Below are 13,793 nucleotides of genomic sequence, written 5' to 3'. Positions count from 1 at the left end.
AAATGCAACAAACCTCATCAAATTTGGTGCAGTGGTTGCCGAGAAAAACGAATTCTCTTTTCACATGTATTTAGATAGGAGCCCCCGAGCTAAAGCTTCCTCTTAAGTGTGAAACAAACCTTTTAAAGCAGATCCTTCAAAAATTTTGAATTTGATAAGTTGCCTGAGGAAATGATGCTTTTTCAGTCTGTAAAACAACTGAAATCTGCTGTTAAATCTTGGTTACCTTTTAGTGTATAATACTTTTGCTTTATGCTACCATTCTCTTCTGTTAGGACACCTTATGAATGTTACTGCCTCTCGTTTCTTTTTTATTTAAATTTATTTAAATTTTGATTTCTGATATTGCTTACTGAGTCATGTATGTGTGCTTATTATAGATGCATTATTTTATATTTTGTATATTACTATTTTGTATTTTGGAATAATATGTCAAATAAGTGGGTGTGTGTGTATGTGTTTGCCATTTGGGTATTCTCAAATACAGCGAAGAAATGAATTTTTTTTTTTAATTTTTTTTTCTCAATACAGCCAACTCCACTACATAAAAATATACATGAACCCGTTTATACCAGAGTTTGGCAGGCCAGGCGTCTTTTCATAACAGCCATTGCTCACTTTAATGGTGTTCTATTGCAACAGCCAAAGTTATTTATCACGCAAGCCATTGCATGCGACTCATTTATGGGAGTGCGGTACAAACAACAATGAATAATTAATATCGGATGGGCACTTAATGTCCGAGTTAGCAACCATCGTGCATTATTTCTATGCTCGTCACACTGTGGCTCCCAAAATAAACCATTACAAACTAGCGAGCTAACACTTTTGTCATTTATGCCTACACTCTTAAGTATGACATGCATTTTGACAAAGCCCACACAACATTTGCCCGCATTGCCTTGAGAAACAGCTCAGTTGCAAGTCGGCATAAGCTCGTATTGATTGCAACTCTCATGTCTTTTTGCTACACTAACTTGAGCACTGCCATGGATTACCAACTAACTCAGGCACACAATGCGCCATGCCTACAGCTGCAGAATAAAGACAGTGCCAGTTCACTTTCTGACTATTTTATTTTTCAGTAAAGTAGAAATAGAGAACACATGATGATGAACTTGACTAAACTGATGTGGCTACCTCGAGAGAGAAAATGTAAGAAAAAAAAATAAAGCCCAGATGGCATTCTCTCAATGCACATAAATTATAACAGTTTTCTGAAAAACAAATACACACAAACACATAACATATATTACACACAAGGCACCAGTCACACAGTTAGGATAAAACTTGCACAATTATATCATAACTATCACTTCAATGCAAAACATTATAGTTTTCTGAAAAACAAATACACACAAACACACAACATATATTACACACAAGGCACCGGTCACACAGTTACAACAAAACTTGCACAATTATATCACAAGTACCATTTCAAACTGCAACACATTATAAACAAGGCACTGCATGATCACACACTTAGGGCAAAGTTTACACAGCTTTAAAACAAATAACATTTAAAGAAATTTCCTATTAAAACAACAAACATTTAGAGTGCAGAACGCCAGCCTTATGTCAGTGCACTGCATTTGGTTATAGAGCTACTCTTTTTTTTCACCTCTTAAAAAAAGAAATGTCGGAAAACAGCTAGGCTAGCAGAGGGGCAGATGCCTTGCACCTCCCCATTAATGTGTAAACTCGTTAAAGTTAAGGTTGTACACACCAACCACACCATGCAGGTAATTTAGGACGTAAAGTCTGTCCTTGTCAGACACATGAATTCCTGAAGGTCTGATGATCCCCGAGGCCATCTTCACCACTGTGATGAACTTTCCATTGGCATCAAATGCCTGAAAGCAAACGGGAGGAAAAAAAAAAAATACAGTAAGACCATTGAACGTTTCCCTTTATACACTTTGTTCAATTTTTGTTACAGACCCTCCAGCATCTAGCCGATAGCCCCAAAAAAGTTTTTTTGTTAGGTTCTTTAAATAATGCCGTTAGCAGTTGCAGGTAGCATTGTTTTAAGCCATCCTTATAAAAGTAGAAAACAGTGCTAGCTTTCACTGCTAAAGGCATTTGAAGCAAATCAACCATTATTGAAAATATTGTTAACAACTGTTCTTTTCTAGGTGCAGCTGAAAACAATGCCAACTACAACTAAATAACTCAAATCAGAAAATTCAGGTAACTGTCAGCCCATAGCCCCATTGGCACTGCTAAGGGTGCCTGAGCAGTCACATTTTCTAACTGAACACAAATATTAGAAAAATGCAGGTTTCAAATAAAAATCCCTTAAATACCACATTCTTTTTCCTGCTTCTAATAGCATAAAGGAAAACATGGTGGCGCACAGTGGTAAAAAGAAAAAAAAATATAATTTTAACTGCGTCCTGATGGACGATGCAACATGGGAGCCTTTTTGACTGGACATTTTGTAAATTAAGGAAAAGCATAAGGTAAGTGCAGATTTTAGCTGGCTAACAACTAGTGCTTTACCATTTAGTGGACCCTACAAGGGGAGCTCATAAAGTTTGTATTATGCGCACCACAAATTTGAACAGGCGTACACAATAAGCATGAAAATAAGCCCGTGTCTCTCCAGTTTTTCTGGAATATAGAAATTTCTCTCTCTCTCTCTCTATGTATGTATGTATGTATGTATGTACGTATGTATGTATGTATGTATGTATGTATGTATGTATGTATGTATGTATGTATGTATGTATGTATGTATGTATGTATGTATGTATGTATGTATGTATGGTGCCGCGGTGGCATAGAGGTAGAACACCTGCCTCGCGTGCAAGAGGTCCGTGGTTTGAATCCCGGTGCCGCGCAATTCTCCACCGGATTAAAAAAGAAAAGAAAGAAAAATCCGCGTGTTGATAAAATTGCATAAACAGGCCTGGAGTGTGCCCTGATCCCGGTGACCAGAACCGGTAACACACTCCCTCACCAGAGCAGGATTGGCCACCCTGGTGCAGTACTTGGCCACAACCTCCTATATGAACACAACAATCAAACCCCGGTCCTCAGTCCCGAGCAGCTGCGAAGCAACTGACCACGGCGGCGGTCAGACCTGCGACGCAGCAGAGGGTGCTAAGAATCCCTGGCTCCGGACAGGCCGCCATTGGAATATGAACCTGGCAACATTTAATGCTAGAACGTTATCTAGTGAGGCAAGTCTAGCAGTGCTATTAGAGGAATTAGAGGGCAGTAAATGGGATATAATAGGGCTCAGTTAAGTTAGGAGGCCAAAAGAAGCATATACAGTGCTGAAAAGCAGGCACGCCCTGTGCTATCGGGGCTTCGCGGAGAGACGAGAACTAGGAGTCGGATTCCTGATTAATAAGAATATAGCTGGTAACATACAGGAATTCTATAGCATTAACGAGAGGGTGGAGGGTCTTGTCGTGAAACTTAATAATAGGTACAAAATGAAGGTTGTACAGGTCTACGCCCCTACATCCAGTCATGATGACCAGGAAGTCGAAAGCTTCTATGAAGACGTGCAATCGGCGATGGGTAAAGTCAGAACAACATACACTATACTGATGGGTGACTTCAATGCCAAGGTAGGCAAGAAGCAGGCTGGAGACAAGGCAGTGAGGGAATATGGCATAGGCACTAAGAATAGCAGGGGAGAGTTATTAGTAGAGTTTGCAGAACAGAATAATATGCGGATAATGAATACCTTCTTCCGCAAGCGGGATAGCTGAAAGTGGACGTGGAGGAGCCCGAACAGCGAGACTAGACATGAAATAGACTTCATACCCTGTGCTAACCCTGGCATCATACAAGACGTGGACGTGCTCAGCAAGGTGTGCTGCAGTGACCATAGGATGGTAAGAACTCGAATTAGCCTAGACCTGAGGACGGAACGGAAGAAACTGGTACATAAGAAGCCGATCAATGAGTTAGCGGTAAGAGGGAAAATAGAGGAATTCCAGATCAAGCTACAGAACAGGTATTCGTCTTTAACTCAGGAAGAGGACCTTAGTGTTGAAGCAATGAACGACAATCTTGTGGGCATCATTAAGGAGTGTGCAACAGAAGTTGGTGGTAACTCCGTTAAGACAGGATACCAGTAAGCTATCGCAGGAGACGAAAGATCTGATCAAGAAACGCCAATGTATGAAAGCCTCTAACCCTACAGCTAGACTAGAACTGGCAGAACTTTCTAAGTTAATCAACAAGCGTAAAACAGCCGACATAAGGAAGTATAATATGGATAGAATTGAACATGCTCTCAGAAACGGAGGAAGCCTAAAAGCAGTGAAGAAGAAACTAGGAATTGGCAAGAATCAGATGCATGCGTTAAGACACAAAGCCGGCAATATCATTACTAATATGGATAAGATAGTTCAAGTGGCTGAGGAGTTCTATAGAGATTTATACAGTACCAGTGGCACCCACGATGATAATAGAAGAGAGAGTAGTCTAGAGGAATTCGAAATCCCACAGGTAACGCCGGAAGAAGTAAAGAAAGCCTTGGGAGCTATGCAAAGGGGGAAGGCAGCTGGGGAGGATCAGGTAACAGCAGATTTGTTGAAGGATGGTGGGCCGATTGTTCTAGAGAAACTGGCCACCCTGTATACACAATGCCTCATGACTTCGAGCGTACCGGAATCTTGGAAAAACGCTAACATAATCCTAATCCATAAGAAAGGGGACTCCAAAGACTTGAAAAATTATAGACCGATCAGCTTACTGTCCGTTGCCTACAAAGTATTTACTAAGGTAATTGCAAATAGAATCAGGAACACCTTAGACTTCTGTCAACCAAAGGACCAGGCAGGATTCCGTAAAGGCTACTAACAATAGACCATATTCACACTATCAATCAGGCGATAGAAAAATGTGCGGAATATAACCAACCTTTATATATAGCTTTCATTGATTACGAGAAAGCGTTTGATTCAGTCGAAACCTCAGCAGTCATGGAGGCATTGCAAAATCAGGGTGTAGACAAGCCGTATGTAAAAATACTGAAAGATATCTATAGCGGCTCCACAGCCACCGTAGTCCTCCATAAAGAAAGCAACAAAATCCCAATAAAGAAAGGCGTCAGGCAGGGAGATACGATCTCTCCAATGCTATTCACAGCGTGTTTACAGGAGGTATTCAGAGACCTGGATTGGAGAGAATTGGGGATAAGAGTTAATGGAGAATACCTTAGTAACTTGCGATTCGCTGATGATATTGCCTTGCTTAGTAACTCAGGGGACCAACTGCAATGCATGCTCACTGACTTGGAGAGGCAAAGCCGAAGGGTGGGTCTAAAAATTAATCTGCAGAAAACTAAAGTAATGGTTAACAGTCTTGGAAGAGAACAGCAGTTTATGATAGGTAGTGAGACACTGGAAGTGGTGAGGGAATACATCTACTTAGGACAGGTACTGACTGCGGATCTGGATCATGAGACTAAAAATCAGAAGAATAAGAATAGGCTGGGGTGCGTTTGGCAGGCATTCTCAGATCATGAACAGCAGGTTGCCATTATCCCTCAAGAGAAAAGTTTATAACACCCCCCCCCCCCCCCCCAGCTGTGTCTTACCAGTACTCCCGTACGGGGCAGAAACCTGGAGGCTTACGAAAAGGGTTCTACTTAAATTGAGGACGACGCAACGAGCTATGGAAAGAAGAATGATAGGTGTAACGTTAAGGGATAAGAAAAGAGCAGATTGGATGAGGGAACAAACGCAAGTTAATGATATCTTAGTTGAAATCAAGAAAAAGAAATGGGCATGGGCAGGACACGTAGTGAGGAAGGAAGATAACCGATGGTCATTAAGAGTTACAGAATCGATTCCAAGGGAAGGGAAGCGTAGCAGAGGGCGGCAGAAAGTTAAGTGGGCGGATGAGATTAAGAAGTTTGCAGGGACAACATGGCCACAATTAGTACATGACCGGGGTAGTTGGAGAAGTATGGGAGAGGCCTTTGCTCTGCAGTGGGTGTAATCAGACTGATGATGACACACACACACATATATATATATATATATATATATATATATATATATATATATATATATATATATATATATATATATATATATATATATCAAATACCCCTAGGACAACTAAGCGAATATTGCAGAGCATATACAGGAAAGTTGGTTGAAGCACAAGCAGTGAACACCATCAGCAGTGCCAAACTGGTGTTTGTGTGTGCAGACAATGTCCCAGCTTATGACTGTTGCGAAACAGTGCCGAAGATTTTAATGAGGTCAAACAAGCCACGACAACAAAAATGATGCGGCCGACCATTGTTTGATGGTCAACTGCAAATTTATGCACAAGTTGAGGCCCTAGTACTCGTTGACCAACAGCCAATTGCTGAATGAATAATGTTGCCCGTTAACATGACAGCGGGCTCAGATTAAACTCCCACCCAATCTTAATCTCTGTGTTCTTTCATGGCAATACATAATAAAAGAATGACCTACCCTTCCCCTACTAGAAAATGGGGGTAAGCGAAGCTTGTCTTGCATGCACCCGACCTTCGTCACAGTTAAGTAACCCACAGGTAACAGTGCCGTATTGCCTTGGCCTCTCACTCCCTCAGTGCGGGGTCATCTTCTCGTTGCTGTCCAATTGCCTGGGCTCGGTTGGGTCTAAAGGCACGCTTACAGTTCGACATTATCGGCGCTTGGGTGAGTGTCGCTTGACATCGGGCACGTCGAAGCGCATTGGCTATGCCCGGTTATGCTGGCTGTGCCAGTATGTCGAACTATAGGTCGAACTATAGTTGCTGTTGTTCTCGCCAACGTGATGTAATGTGTGCGCGCACTCATGCTATGTCAGACCATACTTAATTATGTTAGCCCTTAAAGGATAGATCGGTGCGCTGACGGCGAGACCTTTCATGAACGAGTTCTCGCGGCCGCTCGTCGTAGGCTGCCCGTTTCTCGAAGGAACGCATAACGCACGGGCGTCCCATCCGTTTTCCAAAACTGAATTGAACGGAAATGAAGCCGGCGCAGTGCTCATAAAATTTTTTGTTGCCCTTTTCCTCCCCGGTGGAAGCGAACCAGCTCTGACTGGTTGCATGCATGACGTGAGCACGCACCTATACAGCTGGAATCTTTGCTAATGACTTGCGCTCCGGCGCCGGCGCAACTGTCAACTCATCACTTTCCTGCAGCTGCTCTGCTCGGGGAGCAACAGGCTTTTCTTTCTTTGCTTGACCACAACAATACCACTTGTGAGACAATACAAGCTTCATTTAAAAAAATTTATGAATGTCCCTCATGACGGAACCCTAAAAAGACTAATTTGAGCTGTATTCGTTTAAACTACCCTTCTGCAGTGCCATAGCAAAGCTACTGTCACCATGAGCAGAAGCTCAGTAAGCCAGAAAAGAAGATAAAACGAAAGACAGGCGGCGACCACGCAGTGACGTTTCTGCGCCAGTTCGCAGTGAGGTTATGGATTTTGATGCCATCTGCTTGGGCATATTTAATTTTTTTTTATCGGGTAGGATGGACAACATCGTATTCCTAAAGGGTCAAAGACTGAACTTTCAAAAGCTTTTGCTGAGCCATAACAGCCCGAATATAAATGAATAGGCTACTTCATGATCAGTGACCGTTGACTGATACCATGTCAGGAGAGCTTCAGCACAAAATGGGGAAAACAAAAAGAATGCAATGCTGAGCTTTATTTCCTCTTTTATAACGAACCTCCTAAACACTAAATTAACAAAAATAGATAGCTGAAAGAATGCTTATTCAAGGTGAACTGAATGAGTGCTCCTCTTCAGTGTCCCTTTAGCATGTGTGAGGATGACTACACAGTTGAATCTCATTAAATCAAAGTTGGATTTGACACGAAAATATATTCCTTATTACGACATTCGTTATAACTGCATATTCCCTACACAATGCGGATATGGACGAGAAATGTTTTATATTTACTTTGTTATATCCATGTTTATTATACCGAGGTTTGACAGTACTTTGCGTCACAAACTCTGTCTAGTGCAGCAAAGGCTTGGGCTCATTTCAACCACAGAAAGCAGGGCCGCTGTAAATGCCACTGACCCTTCTGTTGCCTCAAGGGCAATCAAAGTATGCAATGAATGAATAGACCATATCTGTAAGGATGGGTCATTAGCATAAGTGAGCAAGAGGGCAACAGGAGCCCAAAGAAAAAAAATTATGGCAGAACCCATGTCGGTGATGAGTGTCAACATTAATGCAATTAGCATTCAAGCATTGCAGTAACACACTGTATTGCTAAATTCTTCACTTCTGTGTAGCCGAATTTTTCCATTTTCTGTTGCCGACATCATCTTCCCTTCTCTGCAACTCCTCACTGCAACTCCTCACTCAATGCACGCTCTAGTCCCATTCTGTTCACTTCACTTCTTTCTCCACACTTGATGCCACCTTTATTACTTTACTGAAGCTGAATTCTTCAATTTTCCGTTGTCGACATCTTCACTTCTCGTCTCTTGTTTATCCGGCGGCCACCTAGTGGCATACACGTGCCCAGTTGCATGTGCCCAATGGCCCAATAGCAGTTGAGGCAGAGTGAATGAAGGAATGCACAAGAACTTGAGGTTTATTATACCTGCATCACATATACATTTTTGACGGTCTTCCAGCCAATGGCCAAAAAACTCAATAGGGCTCCACAGCTTGCATGAAGTCATCTTCAACAACCACTGAACTCAACAACCATTTAATGAACAGGGTAGTTTACACAAGAGGCTGCCAAGGTGTCAAGGCCCTTAATAAATTATTTTTATAAATAAGGTCTGGTCCTTGTCATTCACTGCATATTTCATGGGGGCAAAATGCAGAAACGCCCGTGCACCATGCATTGGGTGCATGTTTGAGAACTTTAGGCGATAAAAAATTAATTCAAAGTCCCCCCACTACAGCATTCCTCATAATCAGATCGTGGTTCAGCACACCACACACCGGAATTTAGTTATTTAATTCTTTGCATACCAAAGGTCTTGACTCCGACCGCTTCGATGCTTCTGGGTAGGATATGAGGGCCTATTGGCTATCTGCCTGCACATAATGTTCCCGTACTTCTGCGTGATGCCTGTGGTTGAAAATCGACATGTCACATCTGCTACCATGGCCATTAGTGGCGCATGGTGCTGGCTAACAGTCTCAGGACCAGAGCTAGTAAACATACATAAATACCCAAAAAAAGTGAATAAGGGGGTGGTTGCTGCCCGGAGCTCAAGTTGTAGAGCATCATGCACATAATGCAGAAGGTGTGGGTTTGGATCCCACTGGCAGCAAATTATCTTTTTGTCCACTTTCATTTCCTTTTTTGTTCCAATTTCTAATTTTAATTAAAAATCGGTTAATTTCCCCTAATACTTCCATCCCTTTATTGTCTATTGGCTTCACATGGTTGAGGCTAACAAAATTCAGGGCCTTCAGTTCTTCTTGTCATTAATGAAATGCTAGGCTGGTCAGCAAGCTACTCTATCACAACAACAACCTATGTGCAGTGGCTCAGTTATTTTCACACCTTCACGACTGGCATGAGTGACACAAGGTTGTGATTCGGGCCTGCAAGTTTCTTCCCGCCACTACTGCAAATCATAAAGATGACCATGGGAGAAAATAAAGTCTTAACATGCATTCCCAGCTGCTTTAATAATTTCGTTTGTAACAAAATAATGTAAAACTGTAATATAGCTAATAGAAGATGACGGTTAATCTTGCCGAGGAGGTTTTGGTGGCCAAATTAAAGAGCAGTACGCTTGAGGACACAAATATGAAAAAAGATAAACAAACGCACTCATGATTGTCTTTGTGTTAATGCCTGCACCCACAAGTGTGCTGCCTTTACAACAACATTCATATTTTATGCACCACCCTTTATATGGGAATGTGGTTCATAATACATCAAAAGCTAAACGGCACCTCTTAGCATCAGCAATTACATTTGATAAAAGTATGACTTCAATATGTTGCAAGTGGTTCAAGCTGCAAATTCCTTTTGAAAAGATCTACGTACAGAATATGCTGTAAAAGCACACTGCAAAGTGACAGCATTTTCAGTCATACAGAACATGCATTAACATGGCTGTTCATTCTCCACCTCAGAAAAGTTTAGTACAATGCACTCGATCGTTCTCAAATCGACAGAGCTTTGTCTGTAGAGTAAGCAGTATTTCATCAGGTAAAGAGAGAAATAGCTCACTTGCGACTCTGAACGAAAAGAAAGAAAACCGAGGGCCCGGTTTTTATTAGTTATATCATACGAAGCCAACAAACAATTTCACCACGGACAGCAGAGGGGAAATTACATGTACATTAATTGAATTAAAGAAATGATGAATTAATGAAAATGAAAGTGGATGGAAAAACAATTGGCTGCAGGTGGGGCACAAACCAATGTCTTTGCAATACTCGTGCGATGCTTTTGCCAAGCGCCACACCTCCGCCGTCAAGGCCATGAGGTGTGGCGCTGGCTCACACTTTTAGGTTTAGTTCTAGTAGATAAACATATGCTATACCCCAGAAAGCGGATGGGAAAACGGCACCGCAGTATGTCAATTGCACAAGTAATGTGAAGATGTGGGTTCGTGCCCCATCTGCGGGCAGTTTTTTTTCCTCCACTTTCACTTCCATTATTTACCATTTCTTCTATTTTATTTATTTATTTATTTTAAATAAATAAATTCAATTAAGAAGTACATGTAATTTCCCCTATGCTGTCCTTCGTGTCTTTGTTAACTTCTTATGATATGACATGTGGTAATAGTATTTTATTGATTTTTCATGTTACGTGCTTTTTTTTTTCAGTTATAATGGAGCTGCAAGAACACAATGCTAACTAAAGATTGGAACTCTATTCTAAAAAAGAAGGCCCACAGAATCTCAGCATCATCAGGATATCTGGTGGCTTAAACATTTTTGGAGTCACAAATTTCAATTTGGAACAGTACACTCTAAATCTGGAGCAGCTTAATGAAGTAAGCAAATGCAACTTCAGTGAAAGACGGGCAAAGGGTAAAGGTTTAGGGGGCAGCTCCTAGGTGCCCGTTCCTGCGGAGAGCATCAGCATCGGCATCCTACCTCGTAACCGAGTGAATGAGCACAGCGATAGATACTAAAAGCAAACACGGAGATGAAAGATGGGGATAGTGAAGAGAGCGCAAGGAGGAAAATGCAGGACAAGGGTGCGGCGGAACTATGAGGTGCAAAGCGGAGGAGGAGGGTATCGCGAAAGCATGAGAAGCACAGTGCCACCATGCGCAACAGGCTTTGCAGCGACGATGGCTACGAGATGGCGCCAGAATAGCATGTGTCGTCTGCATGGAAACAAACCACTGCACGAATGAACGTCTGTCTGCGGTAGCTGCTGTGAATCGCACCCACACATCACAATTAGCGAGGCAGTAGTGGCACACTTTGCTCCGTTTGCAATGTGCGACAGATTGTCTGCACCAGTCAATATATCGTGAAAAGAAAACAGATATACAGCTGCACCTAAATTTCGCATTAGGGAGTATCGTAATCATAGGTGATTTTTTTTGGAGGGCAAACAGTTTTTAAAAAATGGCCTTACATTTGCTATAGAACTAACTTCGGAGAGTGCGAAAGAATGCCGTTTTCCACTTTCTTGTGTCTACCACATACAGTAAGTTTCCGATAATTACATCTCCCATAATTCAATCTAATGGGTAACTTGAACCGACCCGAGCGGAGCTCCAGGGATGTAGAGTAGGTGAAGCTGGAGAGAGACCACGAGCGAGGGGGCGAAGGAACCAGACAGCACACTCCACCACTTGTGAGACGAGGTTTAGGCAGCCAGTCTCTTCTTTATTCTCTCAAGTGAGAGCCCCACCACCAGGCCCCAAAACGGTGATGAGTATGTACAGGTGAGAATATGAAGCGTATGAATAATGCTAACAGTATTTACGCAAACCCATCTGTATTCATGAATAAACAAAGAATGTTTACCTATGCAAAATATGTTTTGGCACTTTATGGCCACTAAGAAAATCACAGTAGATTTTTTTCAAAGTCCTTCTGAAGATTTAAATCTGCAATAAAAAAGAACAACTTTGGGCGATACCATTCGGCAAAAAAATATTTACTCTCAATGGGTTAGGTGAAGAAATACTATTAGTATTTGAACACAAGGGAGGGGAAACAGTTACGCCAAGTGAAATTCCCGTTTTCATCCCACCACTCATTGTGTTTGATGATCGAAGACAAACTGAAATTTTAGTTGAACGCTACAGCACACACAGTTTCGTTTCTTAAAATTTTTGTTTCACACCAATGCCCAGGCTCTTCGGTGCAGCTCTAGCGTACGAGTAATTTCCGCGTATTGCATATCAGCAGGTTCCACTTGACGATGGTAAGACAGCAAAGCTGCAGCTTTGTTCGTGTTTGGTTAGATGGTTGCTTCTCATGCTGCAGGCACTCTTCCGATAGTTCGAACAATGACTTGTCAAAGAATGCTCTGTAAACTACTGTGTTTCTGACCATTGTTAATTATTTTGCAAATTGACAAGCATGCTGTTCCCCCATGGAAGCAGTTAGGGTATTGACACTCTGGCCTTCATGCATTGTCATTCATGCAGTGAATGACTGGGCATGCTTGAAAGCTGTAGTGAATCCACTTATTGGCATTTCCAATGCATGCGTTACTAACCACAGCAAAATAGGTCATTTGTGGTACTTTATCAAATCGATCAGGTTTGCAGTGCGAGTACTTTACACTTATCACTCGATTGGCACAAACATATACACTCGCTCACAAAATATTGCGGGGCACGCGAGCGCGTGGCGAAACGACCCTCCTCCCCTTCTAGCAGCGCACCCTTGGTGTCGAGACCAATGCCTGCACACATGCGCGACCCTCTGAGACTGCAAGCGTGTATGTTTCTGCATTTCCTCCTTGCACGCCGGCAATATCCTAATGCAGCTGCGAGGTGCCCCTCTTGCGATATGTGCTGTGGCGGCTTCGATGGGCAAAACTATGTGAAGCGTGAGCTTGTGCGCGCTGCTGTGGCCGCATTTTGTCGAGTCACGAGCGCTGACGCATAAGGCGCAGTGGCGAATGCAACAAGTCTCTTTTTTTTTCTGCACTGCACCTTTCCGTGGCCACTCTTCGTTGCTTGTTTCTTTCCACGAACGGGGCATTCTCGGGCAGAAGAACGTGGCAGAAAACGCGCTCCATAGAAGGAGACAGGCAAGACGAAAATGAACTCTTGATTTCCGTCGTATGAACGAAGTTTTGCCCATCGAAGCCGCCACAGCGCCAATCGCAAGAGAGGCACCTCGCGGCTACATTTGGATATCGCCAGCATGCAAGGAGGAAGCGTGGAAACATGCATGCTTGCGGTCTCGGAGGGACATGCATGCGAGCAGGCGTCGGTCTCGTCACCAAGGGTGCGCCGCTAAAGGGGGAGGAGGGCTGTTTGGCCACACGCTCGCGTTCCCCGTAAAATTTTGTGGGCGAGTGTACATGCACTTTCCGTTTTCGTTTCCACATTCATGGCTTAATGAAATAGACATTACAACCACTGCGAGGCGAAAAAATTTGCGGTGAGGCCTCTCCTTGGTTGCACATTGAAAGTTCAGACCTTGCTGCTTCAGGCTATTTATCTCTCTGAGCACCAAGCTAAACACCGCTAGCAGTTCGACTCTGACTGCAAGTGGGTGACTGATGGAAAATGCACAATAAAAGCTCGCAATGCGTCCCAATTTTTACAACAAATAGGTGCTATGGGCAACATCGTTTTCACATTATCTGAGCATGCATACATGAATGATTTCACCGCCTTTAAA

General features: G+C 42.7%; 1 protein-coding gene across 1 annotated transcript in view; it reads right to left on the bottom strand.

The window, feature by feature from the left end:
- Nucleotides 1–1,057: 1,057 nt before the first annotated feature.
- Nucleotides 1,058–13,793, bottom strand: part of LOC142582692 (uncharacterized) — a 43,972-nt gene continuing 31,236 nt past the window's right edge. The window contains exon 8 of the mRNA XM_075692642.1: nucleotides 1,058–1,856. Within this exon, the coding sequence (XP_075548757.1) occupies nucleotides 1,692–1,856 (165 nt within the window). The 3' untranslated portion in view covers nucleotides 1,058–1,691. The remainder of the gene's footprint in view (nucleotides 1,857–13,793) is intronic.

The sequence above is a fragment of the Dermacentor variabilis genome, chromosome 5, assembly GCF_050947875.1.
Source record: "Dermacentor variabilis isolate Ectoservices chromosome 5, ASM5094787v1, whole genome shotgun sequence".
In the NCBI taxonomy this organism is placed as follows: domain Eukaryota; kingdom Metazoa; phylum Arthropoda; class Arachnida; order Ixodida; family Ixodidae; genus Dermacentor; species Dermacentor variabilis.
This window is presented reverse-complemented; position numbering and strand designations above follow the sequence as displayed.